Source organism: Suricata suricatta, chromosome 3 (genome assembly GCF_006229205.1).
Source record: "Suricata suricatta isolate VVHF042 chromosome 3, meerkat_22Aug2017_6uvM2_HiC, whole genome shotgun sequence".
In the NCBI taxonomy this organism is placed as follows: Eukaryota; Metazoa; Chordata; class Mammalia; order Carnivora; family Herpestidae; genus Suricata; species Suricata suricatta.
Genome location: NC_043702.1, coordinates 149,841,300 through 149,854,874, shown reverse-complemented (window position 1 = coordinate 149,854,874; position 13,575 = coordinate 149,841,300). Strand labels below are relative to the sequence as shown.

Below are 13,575 nucleotides of genomic sequence, written 5' to 3'. Positions count from 1 at the left end.
AGCAGCTGTTGACCCTAGCCAGCGCCAACCAGCCTGTCTCATCACAGTTAAATAATAATGTTGTCCACTAGCTTTTGCATTCACTGATTGCACTGTTCTCAGGGTTCTGACCTCAATCCAAAACATTAGATTAGCCCTCCCCTCTCAGTGTCTGTTGTGACATCGCAGAAGTGCTGTAACAACAGACTACGATGTCAGCCGACTGCCCGGTGCGGCTGTAACGACCACGCTGGTCAGCTTCTGTCACCTGAAGGCAGAAATGGAATCCTATAGAAACCCGGAGGAACTGAAATTTTATATCAAAAAAGAACAACTCGGCAACAGAAGGTAACAGTAGGTCTGGAGCCTCCCTCGCTGGAACCCTTTGTGAACAGCCAGGGCACTTAATGAGATTGATGGCAGAGTGCGCTTGTCTGGAGGCAGGGGGATGGAAGAGATGACCTTCAGAAGGCCCTTGCAGTCCAAGGACCCTCAGACACAGAAGCCCTCAGGGAAAGGGGAGATCTGACCGTCCTCGGCCCCTGGAGAGTTCAGGGAACTTCACGGCGATGCGGACCTCCTTTGCCCCTGAGCAGATCCGACTGTCGCCAGCTGGGATTTATCATATGGCATCTGGGAAGATTTTCAGAAGTAAACACAGGGTGACCCCCCTCTGAGCCCTGTTTGCTGCCCTCTTCCTTGCAAGCTCTGGGAGGAAGCTTTCCTTCTAGTTCTCCAGAGCAAAGAAGCCAGGTCCTTGCCACCAGCTCTGGCTCCACGTGCCCCTCTCCTGGCCCCCAAGCGGAGGGCAAGCCAGCCGGGGCTGTGCTAAGAGAAGGCGTTGGCAGGGGGTTGGGGGGAGGATGCTGCACAGAAGCCCCGTTCACTGTGCCCTGTCTGCACAGAAGTCTGGGAAACTTAATCTCCGCTTCTCAGCAGCACGCTAGTCTGGAGCTTCATTTAACCCCCGTGCCCACAGGACCAGAAGGGTCTCTGAGAAGCCTGTGAACATTAGCCCCAGGGGCCCGAGTTCTGGGCTGGGGGTCGGGAGGCAGGAAAGGCGGTCTTCCTGCAGGTTGGGCTGTGCCGATGGGAGTGCAGCCCCCGACGGCTCCGCCCGCCCAGCTCCTCTGTGTCCTTAGCTCAGTGAGGTCGGACTACCTGGAAGTTGTGCACCTGCTCCGCGTCCGCCCGCCTCTGTTTCAGCGCTTTCTCCTTGGGGACCTGAACTGGGAGGATACCATTCCTGCTCCTTTATTCTGCCTCCAGCACTCACACGGCAGCATTTGGGGCTGGATGCTGAGAAGCCACAGGCCCCCCCAGGGCACCTGGGCACCCCCTGCCCCCACCCAGGGAGAGCCCCTCCCCCTTGCCTAGTGCCAGAGCCCCGGAGGAGGGGGAGCCTCTCGCCCTGAGCTGGCCACCGGACCAGAGGACTTACTTCTCAGAGGGATGGTAGGAGCCGGGTGGCTGGCAGGTCCTCTGAGGCTGCCGAGCAGGGCACAGAGCTGCCAAAAGGATGCTGAAGTTTCGGGCTGATCGGCGGGTCAGGTAGGGAGATCTTCAGTGGACTGGGAGCCGAGTTCAGAGAGCAGACTGACGGGCAGCTCGCTGGGTTGGGGGCTTCCGAGCCAGGGCCCTGCCAGACCTGACCTGGAGAAGGAAGAGGAGTTAGGTCAATGGCTGCTGCATTGCAGTGCTTGTGAAGGGGAAGCTATTTTGAAATTGGTAGCGCCGGAATGGAGAGAGGACGTCATGTGTAGGGGTTGCTGGGTAGGAGAGTCAGGGGCAGGGAGCAGTTCGCTGTACCGCGAGAGACCTGTGCCAGCTGACAGCAGACTGTGTGTGCTTCTGTGTGTGTGTGTGTGTGTGTCTGTCTGTCTCTACCAGTGCTTGTGGGGAAGGTTCCAGCGGTGAGCACAGGGAGCAAACATATAGAGCACACGGGGACTGGCGGGGTGGACGTGGGAGGTGGGGAGCAGGCGCTCTCTGCACCGGGAAAAAGCAGCGATCTTGGCACTTCAAGGAGCTTCTTCTCACAAACTGCTCGCCTCCCAGGTGGGGGAGAGGCCGGGATGGTTGGTGACTGGAAACAAGTACCCTTCCTTGCAAAGGTCCCCTGCAGTTAAGGAGATCATCCCTGTTGGAGGGAGCAGGGAGTAAAGTTTGAGAAGTGGGGAGCAGGTTAGCAATATGCTGGAGTTAGAACCCAGGCCTGGTGGACACCGGCCACATTTAGGGTCCTGGCCAGCAAGCCCGGGCTGCAAAACTCTAGATTTCCACCTAGACTATGGCCACTGCCCACTGGGTTTCTCTCTGCCCAGGTCTTTGGATTTGATCTGAACATGGCTGGTTTGGAAGCTGAAACAAACAAACAAACAAACAAACAAACAAACACCATTTGGTATTTATTATCTTTAGCTTCAGCAAACAGCCCAGGGGCTGAGGTTCCCGGACTATTGAGAAGGGATCTCCAAAAGGCCACTTCTCTCGTGGAGCTGAAGGGACCATGTGAGACTCTCTTTCCTTGGGTGCCAGCTGGGGTGCCGCGTGCCAGGCCGCCCTTGCTGTTTGCTGTCAGAGTGCTCAAGTGGCCTGGTGTCAAGACCCCCGCACCCCAAGCGTGGCACGTTCAGGCACCTGCTTCTTGAGGTGGACTGAGCCTGCTCTGGGCTCTCACGGTAGTTCTCATTAGGGATGAGTGAGGAGGACCTTAAAACTCATCCAGACCCCCGCTGGCTAGATGTTTGAATCCTACGATATTCTTGCCAAGTGGTCCCCTGCTCGCAAAATCCATTTTCAGTGGCTGCCATTAGTGGCTTAGACCTGTGGCACCAGCCCCCCTCTATCTGCTACCCTTTTCGCAGACTATCTCCCAGACTACCCCTTTCCTCCCCCAGCTCCCCAAAAGCCACCCAGAAACTAGGCTGACATTCGGCCAGCCAGAGAGCCACAGCAGGACCTCCCAAAGGAGCCTCCACGGCCCTGCTTCCCATCTGCCTCTGCACAGACCCTGCTTGCTGGCAGCCTGTCCTCCCCGTGCCCCACCCCACCCCAGGCCACAGCCTCCCTTAATTAGATCTGACTGTGGAGCCAGCACTCACCTTGATGCCTGACAGTCCCTGAGGTCTGGGCTATGTCAAGTAGCCCCTTAGATGCAGAGACCCTGGAATCGGAGTGTGAGCGAGTCCCAGCCCGAGCTCAGGAATGGGGTTTCTGGACCTCTGGTTTTGCTTAAAGAAGGAGATGAAACGTAAAACAGGAGAGAAAGGAGTCCAAGGTCACAAGAGAATTCTTTCAGCAAATAATGAGTGAGCAGTTTTTAAGTGGAGCACCGGCAGGAGCAGAGCCTGGGAGAGAACCTGCCGCACGTGAAACCTTGGCTGTTGGAGACTCCCACAGCCCTTACCTACAAGCCCAAGGTCACCACCGAAGGGGTTACGTGGGGCGTATTTCCAGCCCCTGGGATCTCTAGAAGCAGTTAGCACTGACTAGTGAGAGGCATCTGTCTCCCTACCCCCCACCTGACTACAGGCTGCTTTTTCTACAGCCCAGCCCTCCATCCTGCCTCTGCTAGACCCCACAGAGGACAGAGGGACCCTCTCCCATGTGGCCACCCGGCCCTGTCACTGCCCAGGGCCCACCCACCCTTTGGCTTGTGCCTCTGCCTTCTCCATATTTATCACAACCTCTCTCTTTTTTGCCTCCACAGCCACAATGAAAGACGGAACACATTTCTACACCCAGTGACTGGCCAGATCCCAGAAGAGAACAAAAAATTTAACTTGAAAACGTATGTCTGCCCCCCCACTGGCTGTTTGACCTATCCAGCCTTTCCCACCCCCACCCCCACTGCCACTTTGCAGCTGGGAAGGGGAAGGGGTGTGTGTGGAGAGCAGAGGGAGTTAGGGTCTCTTCTCACCTCAGTCCCGAGAAGCAGAAACTTCTAAGGGCCATCCAGCTTGATGCCCTCTTTTCCCAGTGTCTCCCAGATCTGAGGCTGGAGGAGTGAGAGAGGTTTGAGGTGGGCATATCACCCAGAGGCCTTTGAGGGAGGTGCAGAGGGAAGATGACATAACTCTGAGAGCCAAATGTGAGTTCCTCTCACTGTGGATCTTGGCTCAGCGAGTGAAAGGAAAAGAAATATCATTAAATGACTCACATATCCACCAAGGCATTGTGTCTTTTCAGTTAGAAAGTAAAGGAGTTCCAGAATCCTAAGGTCTAGGTTTTTAAGATAAATTTACAGGAAAGAAAGAGGAAAATGCCAACCAAGATTACTAGCACATGGTTTCGGCAGAGGAGCAGCTGAGGTGACCTCTTGATAGCACTTAGGGAATGGGATTGTGTGCAGATGCAGAACAGTGGGTGGCAGGGTGGGGAATACAGAACCCATTCTTTGTGGGTTCTGACCAGTCCCTTTCTTCCCTTTTCGTCAATCTGAAATCAGATCGGCCTTGGACATGTCCAATAAAGCAGGTGGAAAACGCCCGGCTATCACCAACAGTGACACATCCAACCACAACATGGTATCCGAAGTCCTCCCAGAGCGGCCCAGCATCCGGGTAAGTCTAGCCCCCAAGGCAAGCTGTCAGGTAGGAATCCTAGGAAATATGCTAGCCCGTCCAGCTGTTTCAGCAGGCTCCAAAGAGCAGGTGAGGTGATGCAAGAGGAGTAGAGCATAGGAAGGGAAGAGGGGTCACACTGGAACCTTGTAGAAGACCAATCTCTAGACCGTGGGTTCACACCCTTGGCACCGTTAGCATCTGGGGCCAGATAGCTCTTTGTGGTGTGGGACTGGAGGGTGTTAGTGGCACCCACGCCTACACCCCTCCGATGCCAGCAGCACCTGCCCCATGACAACCAGTGTCTCCAGACATTGTTAAATGTCCCCTGTGGCACAAAATTGCCCCCTCCCCCACCTATTGAGAACCACTGATCTAGGGGGACAACAAAAGAGGAATCATTCTTGGAGGAGATGGTAATTGAGAACTCAGAAAGGAAGGAGAGCCTCAGGAGGAAGAAGTAATCCAGACAAGAGTGTAGCGCAGAGGCCCGGTAAGATAAGGGCTGAAAGTGTCCATGGGGTGTTCCACTGGGGAACCCGCAAGTGGTGGGGTGGGGGCAGAAGGCGAGCGAGAGAGCTAAAGAGGGGAAGGGAGGACAGACAGACAGATGATGAAGAGTAGGAACTAGACTTCTAAGAAACTGGTCCGTAAGTGGTGATACAGTCATATAATAGAGTGCTTTCCAAAAATTAAAATTGCACTAGAGCAAGGTGTATTAATCAGGATAAATCTTGAAAATGTAATGCTGACTAAGAAGCCAGTTGCAGAATACGAAAAACGTGCTATCATTTATGTAAGGCATACATGAGAGTAATATGGCATATGTATAAGTAAATTTGCAGTACAAGCATGTAACCACGGCCAGACTGACTAGTTTTGGGTCAGCAGTTGCCTCTAGGAAGGAAGAACAGTAATAGGATTGAGGAGGGGCTCAGAGAGTTCCAGCTCTATTTGTCACATTTTGTGAGAAACCAACAAAGTAGGGGTTTATTCTCTACTTTTCTGAAGTGTTTGAAATCTTAAAATATAAGTATCTGTAAAGAAACTTGATGGTTGGAGGGAACGAAGAGTAGGGGATAGAAGCTAGAAGATATGCAAGATGGCAGGACACCTGCTTGGTCCTTCTTGTTTTGTTTCAAGATGTGTGAGCAGGAGGGGAATGGCCCAGTAGATAGGTTCACGAGGAAGGGGACAGCCGTGAGTGTCGTTTCCGTGGAGACAGGAGAAGTCAGATGCAGAGGTACATCTCACCTGCCTAGGCAAGGGACCCTTCTCCTGATCTGCATGGCAAAGTTACGTGGAGCGAGGGGGTGAGGGTCTAGGAAGGTAAAGACATTCCCATCTGATGTCTTCAACTTCTACAGGGAAGTGGGAAGTAGGGTTTTCTGTAGAAAGGAATAGGGCAGGTGGAGAGGCAATTAGACTTGAGAATATGCCCAAGGTATGGAGAACAGGAGCAGAGGACAACAGGAGGAATGTGAAATACTGCATGATAATGTCGAAGGGTCAACTGAGGTCACAGACTTGACTCTGGGTGGCTCCAGTCCACAGTTGTGTGTGGTTTTGCTCCAGTACCACTCCCAGCCTGGTTGGGAACGCAGGGAAGGCAGATCGTTGAATTAGCCTAAGGTTGAACGTTGCTGGGAAGCCGTGGCAGAAACATAAGGAGGTGAGGGTATGGAGGGGTTGGCAGGAGAATGGCTGAAGTGGTGAACTATGGGAGCTGCTTCTAGGCCACAGAGAGGAGGTGAAGCTATGGCAGGTGAGAGACAGAGAAGGAAGGGAAGGATTTGCGGATTTGCTTGTTCTTAGGGTAATGGGTGACTTCAGGTGCCTAATCTCAGCCTTTGTATGTGGATTTTTACTAGTAAAGTTTAGAAAATAATTCTATCCCCCAGTTTGGGGTGTGCTTTATAATAAATCCCGATTTCTTCTTTCCTTTCTTCTGCAAGTATTTACCAAATGCTTATTGTAGCCAGTACCTTGCTAGGCTCTGATGGCAAAGAGATGAAACAGTCTCAGCTTCCTCCCTCCAAAGAGCTCAGAGTCTGGAGAAGGAGCTGGAAAGCCAGGAGTTCCATGGCAGTGTGGTGACATGCTTAGACTGGAGGAAGGGCAGCTAACTGCCTCTGGAAAGCCAGGAGGTTTGGCAGGGGGCGGGAGGGGGCTACACTGGGCTTAAAGGATGCGTTGGGATTTGTTAGGGAACAAGGGAGATGGTGACCCCCATATCCCCCATGAGAGATCAAGGTGAGCAAAGGCATGGAGGATGGGAGAGAACCACCAGAAGGTTGGTTTGACCGCAGGGGACCTGTTGGGTAGAGGGGCAGAAGGTGGGTCATGGGCCCGGCGACTCTTACAGACCTGTCCTTGTGAGTCACGCCGAGAACCTGAATTCACTTCTAAGTGATGAGAGGTAGTAAGAAATATTGAGAGCATTGTAATTACATTCTTTTAGAGAGTAACCTTGCTTGTTGCAGAGAGGGCACAGCAAGAAGAGAGGATGGCCTGAGAGGAAAGAACAGATCTGAGAACTATTAGGAACGTAGACTCATCCATATCCCATAAATCCCATAAATGTGGGATAAGGAGAGGAGGAAAGAGGGAACAGTGCGAGGTGGCTCAGAGTTCTGGTTTGGGCAACTTGTTGGTTTGTAGTACCAAGAAAGAGCAGGCTTGGTTAGAAAGAGGATGGGTTTGGGTTTGCACTTACTGAGTTTTGGTTGGACAACCTGTTACAAAATGGGCTGGGGCTGGGAGAAAAGTCTTTAGGTATAGATTAGGGAATTTTCAGCATATTGCTGGTAGCCAAGGCAACAGGTATAGATGAGAAACATAGACAATGTAGACCAAGAAAAGGGAGAATTTAAAAAGTTTGGTCAAGGTCCACCAACCGAGTAAAGGTGGAGATTGAGAAGGAGCAGCCTCAGGTGGAGGAGCTAAGAAGGGAAGATCACGGTTGCAGAAACCAAGAGTCTCGGGAAGGACAGAAAGTAAATGCTATCTAGGGTCTCAAGATGACCGAGGAGAGAACAGCCTTAATTCAATGACATTGCAGTTGCCACTTTAGGAAGGAGGTGGAGGGGATATAGGAGTAAATTCAAGGAGAGGATGTTGGGACTCTTCCCAGGAGCCTTTTCCTGCAGGGAAGGGAGGGAAAGGAGGGAGAGTATTACCTGACAGCAGGCAGTGGATGTAGAGTCGAGGGGGAATTCTGGTGTATGTAGGAGAGAGGGAGAGACGGAGGGGCGAGAGACAGAGACAGACGGATGCTTTAAGATGGAGAGGACTGAGCGCGTGCCCAGGAGAAGCAGCCAGTGGAGAAGGGAAAGTTGAAGACAGATTTGAGAGGAGATGATCAATGGAGCAAAGTCCCAGGAGATGGCAGGTCGAATGTGTTAGCCTCGAAAAGGAAGACGACATCTCCTCTTTTGACATTGGAAAGACAGGGGATGAGTGGTAAGGTCGGTAATTTTCTAGGTAAAAGGGTGTGAAATGGAGGAAGTGCATGTCTGATCACCCTGATTCTCTGTGTGTGGGAGGGGAGCCAGGTCCATCGTGGGGAGGGCGGTGGGGGCTCGCAGGGCTTGGGGGAGGGGACGGCGTGGAGCAGAATGACGGCTCGTGAGCCAAGCTATGCTTGGGGACCGGGGTCTGTGGTGGCCTCATCTGTACTGCAGCGTGCTTTTCCTCTGGCAGAACCATAATCTGGCAGTGCGTGCAGGGAGAGGATAATTTGCTCTGGGATTTTGAGTTTTAGAGAAGCTCAAACAATGACAACGGAGGGGGTGTTTGAGAGTGTGGTTGACCTACTCCCATGGGTGCCTGGGCTTCTTAGGGAAGGAATTTTTTAAATGTTTATTTATTTTTGAGAGAGAGCAGGGGAGGAGCAGAGAGAGAGGGAGACACAGAATCCGAAGCAGGCTCTAGGCTCTGGGCTGTCAGCACGGAGCCCAATGTGGGACTCAAACTCATAAACCATGAGATCATGACCTGAGGCAAAGTTAGATACTTAACCAACTGAGCCACCCAGGCGCCCCTGGGCTTCTTAGGGAAATAGATAGAACCAGGAGGTGACTGACGAATCCAGAATAAAATGGGAGGACTGAGGAGCTAGAGATGCCCGTGAAGTAGAAAAGCTGGTGGTGTTGAGTAACAAGGTGAGGAAGCCCAAAGGACCGGAGGGCGTCAGGAAATGGGGATCTCAGAACTGAAGGTGTCAGCGGTGAAGGGGTGAGGGTGCCACCCAGGGCGATGGTGCAGGAGTGCCAGGGTAGAAGCGAATGGCTTTGGAATTGAGGGCATCACAGCACTCTCAGGTCAGGGCAGTGGGTCGGTCATCATCAAGGACAAGGCCACAGTGACCACAAGACTTTGAATGAAGAGGATGATTGGTTCCAGAATCCTAGGATTCCGAAGCAATGATCTGGAAGCTGCCAGTGATGAAAAGGACTAAACACTGGAAGATCAGGGGTTGCTTCCAGAGTTATTATTGCCAGAATGTGGAAGGATGGCAGTGTCTACGTGGCAGTCAGGAGCTAGGAGGACACTTGTGTATTGTCCCTGCTCTCTGCTATGTTGGACATTCGAGAGTGAGCAGTACTCCAACAGGACGATGACATCGGGAATATACTTGCATTTGGACACAGGCCAGAAAGCTTTATGAAAGTGGGGTGTAGTCAGGACAGTAGAAGAAAGATATGTCAGGAAGAAAATGAAAAATTGTATTATCTCCCTAAAACAACAACAAAATCCACTCCGCAGTGAGACAGGTCAGACTAATTTTGAGCCCCATTTTAGAAATCAGAAGAAAGAACCAAAGAATTGGAAAGCTGTGCCCTTGAATTAGGAGCAGATCCAAGAGTCACACCTGGTCCCCTTGGGGTGAGGACTCTCCAGGTGTGGGGAGAGGCACAACTCCCACGGAGAGTAGCTCCCACTGTAGAGAGAGCAGAGAGGGAGGAGGGAAAGGGAGTCAGGCCTGCTCCTCTCTCGGCTCCGCCAGGCAACCCGAACATCCCGCAAAGCCATCGCTTTTGGGAAGCGCTCACACTCAATGAAGCGGAATCTCAACGCACCTGTCACCAAGGCGGGCTGGCTCTTCAAACAGGTGAGGCCTCCTCTCCCGGTCTCCCCATCACAACCACTGCTCTGATTCCTCTGAATCTGCGAGTCCATGCATGCTTGGTATGTCCTCCCGTGTCCTATTTTTGGTATATCTCTGTGAATCTCCTAATTTTTTTTAATGTTTATTTATTTTTGAGAGAGACAGAGACAGAGCACAAGTTGGGGAGGAGCATAGAGAGAGGGAGACAGAATCCAAAACAGGCTCCTGACTCTGAGCTGTCAGTACACAGTCAGACGCGGGGCTCGAACTCACAGACCATGAGATCAGGACCTGAGCCAAAGTCGGACACTCAACCGACTAAGCCACCCAGGTGCCCCAATAATTGAGTTTTCTGGCACCCCTTAAATGTTGTACCTAATCTCCTAATTTTATAAAGACTTAGAGAAGTTGAGTATCTTCTCAAAATTGTGCAGAAAAATCAGCGTCAAATACAGGAATCCAGCCAGGACTCCTGATGGGCAGATGCAATGACTCTGAAATATGCTGGGTCACCAAGCCCATTAGGGCACCCACTGGCTCATTCTCAGCAGGTCCCTCCTGCTGGGTTAAGGGGACTGTCCTTAGTCTAGGGGCCCACTGATTCTTCCCAGTTTGACCTTGTCACTCTCCATGCCCGCCCTCCACCCGCTCATCTTGGCTCCTTTCTCACCCCTTTTATCTTCCCCGGGACAGATGCTGAGGCCCAGAAAGACAGAACTAGAAGGTCATGGGCAATGATCTAAAGTTTCCTGCACCTGAGGTCTCAGGGGGGTTGGCTGTCACTTGTTAATGGCAGAGCTGCAACCAGAGGCAGAATGTCCTTATGATTTCTTGCCATGTGCCTTCCCCTGCACCCCCCTCCCGTGCCCAGCTCACAGCCCCTCCCGTCTGTCTCCATGTGTCCCGCAGGCCAGCTCTGGGGTCAAGCAGTGGAACAAGCGCTGGTTTGTCCTAGTGGATCGCTGTCTCTTCTACTATAAAGGTGAGCTCACTTCTACTAGGCCCGACAGGGGCCGCAGGAAGGCAGGGCCCCCCGCTCCTGCTGTTCTGCTGGATCACCAGGCTCTGCTTCAGGTGGACGTTGGTCCGTGGACAACAGTTGGGTGGAGGGCACTGCAAATATGCCCCATAGCTGCTGGCACCTGTGGGTCCTGACAGCGGGATGAAGACAGAGCCCTCTTGCTCACGCATTCAATCACTTCACATTTGACAGTATTTCCCAGGCGCCCTTGAGGTTTCAGCTAGAGTTCTAGATCCTGATGGGGGATGCAGTGGGTGAACAGGATAGTCATGTGACAGATGGTGAAGTCCCAGAGTGGGGGATGGTGGAGGAAGAGGAAGAAGAAGAGGAAGGTCGCAGGTCACTATCAACAGGTGGCCTTGCAATCGGGACTTGTGTGTTGATCTTCTTCCTGCCCCCCTGGAGTGTCTGATCCAGTCTGTTGGGGCAGAAGTCGCAGCATGGGTCACCGCTCTAACCACAGCGCCTAAAACAGAGTGTGGCACATGGTTGGTGCTCAATCAGTGTTGAGTAAACGAACATCCCCCAGCTCCTACCATCTCTGTGTGCCCCCACACTCATCTCTAGCCTCTCAAAAACAAAAAGAGAGAGTGAGAGACAGACCTAATAACATTGAAAAGGCAGCCTCTAGGAAGGTACTTTTAAAATATGCACAGCAATGTGTGTCAAGGAAAGCACCGAGGGAGCTAGTGAGGGTTGATGACAGTGACGGCCCTGTCCGCTGACTCGGGGCCACAAGAAGAGAAGGGTCAAGTGATTTTGCAGCAGGAGAGGCTGTTTTCTTTCCTCCTGGGAATGGCAGAGCTCTGACTCCTCTGGACCTTCTGAGGGCAATCCAGTGAATCATTAACTTTCACAAACAAAGCTTGTACCCAGTGACCCTCCAGAATGCTGGTGTCCCTGTGCCCTGCATTGCCGCCACCTGAACCGGAGGTTGGTAATCAGGAAGGGGCTGCATGCACAGGATCCAGTCACAGGGAAAGCCCTGAGACAGGGGGATGAAGAATCTGCCAAGCCTTGGTCCCTGGTGCTGAGCCGCTGGAACCCAGGGCTGACTGGAGCCAGAGTATGAATGAAGATGAAGGAAAGCCAGGCCCCCTGCAGAGGAGAGACTCTGGGACTGGCATGAGGGTAGAAACTTAAAAGCTGTGAACTCAAGGGGGCATTGTGGAGGGGGCCACCATCCCCTGAGAGATGCTCTCAAGAGACCCTGTAAACATTGGCCTGGACCCTATCAGGCAGAAGGCCATCACCCCCAGAAGATGGCAGCCTCCGTTTCCCTGAGGAAACCCTGGGTCCCCAGCCCTGGGCACTTCTTGATCCTTTGGCTTAGCCCTTTCTCTGGGTACCAGGCTGAGTCTGCACAGAAAGCCGGACCTTAAGCCAACTATCTTTTATAAATGATGAGGAGGAAGAGAAGGGGAACTCATGAGTTTATAATCCCTGAGACCCCTCTGAACCCTAACTGAGGGTTTTTCAGGGTCTCTAGCCTCAGGAATCAAGAGCGAGCCCAGGGAAGTGGGGAGGGGCTCACCATGGCCTCATGATTGCCCCCTACCTGTTCCACAGAGCACCCCCACCTTCTGTGGCTCCTGCGGACACCTCGGGGGGCCTAACAAGCTAATCCATCAGGCTCCTTTGGGGATCCTGGATGAATTATGTAACAGCCTGGTTGTTAGCCTGACCCGGGAACGGAGGGCCAAGAGGTTATACAGGGGCATGTCTTCCTGTGGACACATGGGGACCATAAAGGGGAAGGCAGACCCCTGTCAGGAGAGGGCAGAGCAAGCCGCTGAGTGCCTGGGAGAACCTTAGAGTCACCCAGAGGAGCCAGAGCCGAAGAGGGGACTGTCCACTCTGCTGTGGCCAATCCTATTATAATCCCGTGACACATGCCCCTGTTGGAATTGTCTTGTTTGGAAAGTCTCTATAGGACCAGAGAGTGGTTAAGATTACCTTCTTGGGAGGGGCTCCTGGGTGGCTCACTCAATAGAGCATGAGACTCTTGATCTTGAGGTTGTGAGTTTGAGACCTGCGATGGGAGTAGAGTTTACCTTAAAAAAAAAAAAAAAAAGGAATGCTTGCTTGAGAGTCAGATTTCTTGGGTCCAAAGACCAATCCACCACTCTCTACTTAGGTAACCTTGGACAATACTTAACCTCTCCACTGTATCTCAACCTCCTTTCCCATAAAATGGGGCAACAGCAGTAACCTATTCGGAGGATCATTGGTGGGGTGAAATCCTTGAAGGCAATTAACTTAGAACAGAACCTGACATACAGCAAACCCTCTGTAATGTTAGTCGTTATTTATCTGTTTACCCTAAGGTGAGCTCCTGGAGGGTGGGCACCACTTCTCTCTCATTCACCTCTCTCACCCCAACTTCTAGAATAGTGTCTGCAGGGCCACCAGGCTCCTACATTCCCGGGAGCGTGCATCTCACTGTGTGAGCACACCCTGTGCACTGGCGTGTGGCCCTGAGTGCCTAACAAGCAGTAGATGAGCAACATTTATTGGCATCTGTGACCCAAGGGCTGATACCCTCCACGGGCCCGGGCATCTCACTGGGGCCTCTGTTCACTCGGCAGATGAGAAGGAGGAGAACATTCTGGGCAGTATCCCGCTCCTGAGCTTCCGCGTGGCGGCAGTGCAGCCCTCAGACAACATCAGCCGCAAACACACCTTTAAGGTCAGTTGGCATTTCTCTCCTAGGCCAGGTGGGGGAGGGGAGCCTGCTCTTCTGGAGCACGTGGGAATGCAGAAGGATCCTGAGCCACCTCCCCAAGGGGCCTCCCAGTGGTGACCGGAAGGAAAGAGTAGGCAGCGACCCTGGACTCACTACAGGCTGTTGTGAGGCCGAGGAGAGGCCCTACCGAGGCTGCCTCCTCTCAGGAGTCAGG

General features: G+C 52.6%; 1 protein-coding gene across 1 annotated transcript in view; it reads left to right on the top strand.

Moving 5' to 3' along the window:
* PLEKHA6 (pleckstrin homology domain containing A6) overlaps positions 1-13,575 on the top strand; it is a 113,966-nt gene that overhangs the window by 66,046 nt on the left and 34,345 nt on the right. The window contains exons 2-6 of the mRNA XM_029935540.1: positions 3,692-3,772; positions 4,430-4,544; positions 9,553-9,657; positions 10,564-10,636; positions 13,264-13,364. Coding sequence (XP_029791400.1) covers positions 3,692-3,772; positions 4,430-4,544; positions 9,553-9,657; positions 10,564-10,636; positions 13,264-13,364 — 475 coding nt within the window. The remainder of the gene's footprint in view (positions 1-3,691; positions 3,773-4,429; positions 4,545-9,552; positions 9,658-10,563; positions 10,637-13,263; positions 13,365-13,575) is intronic.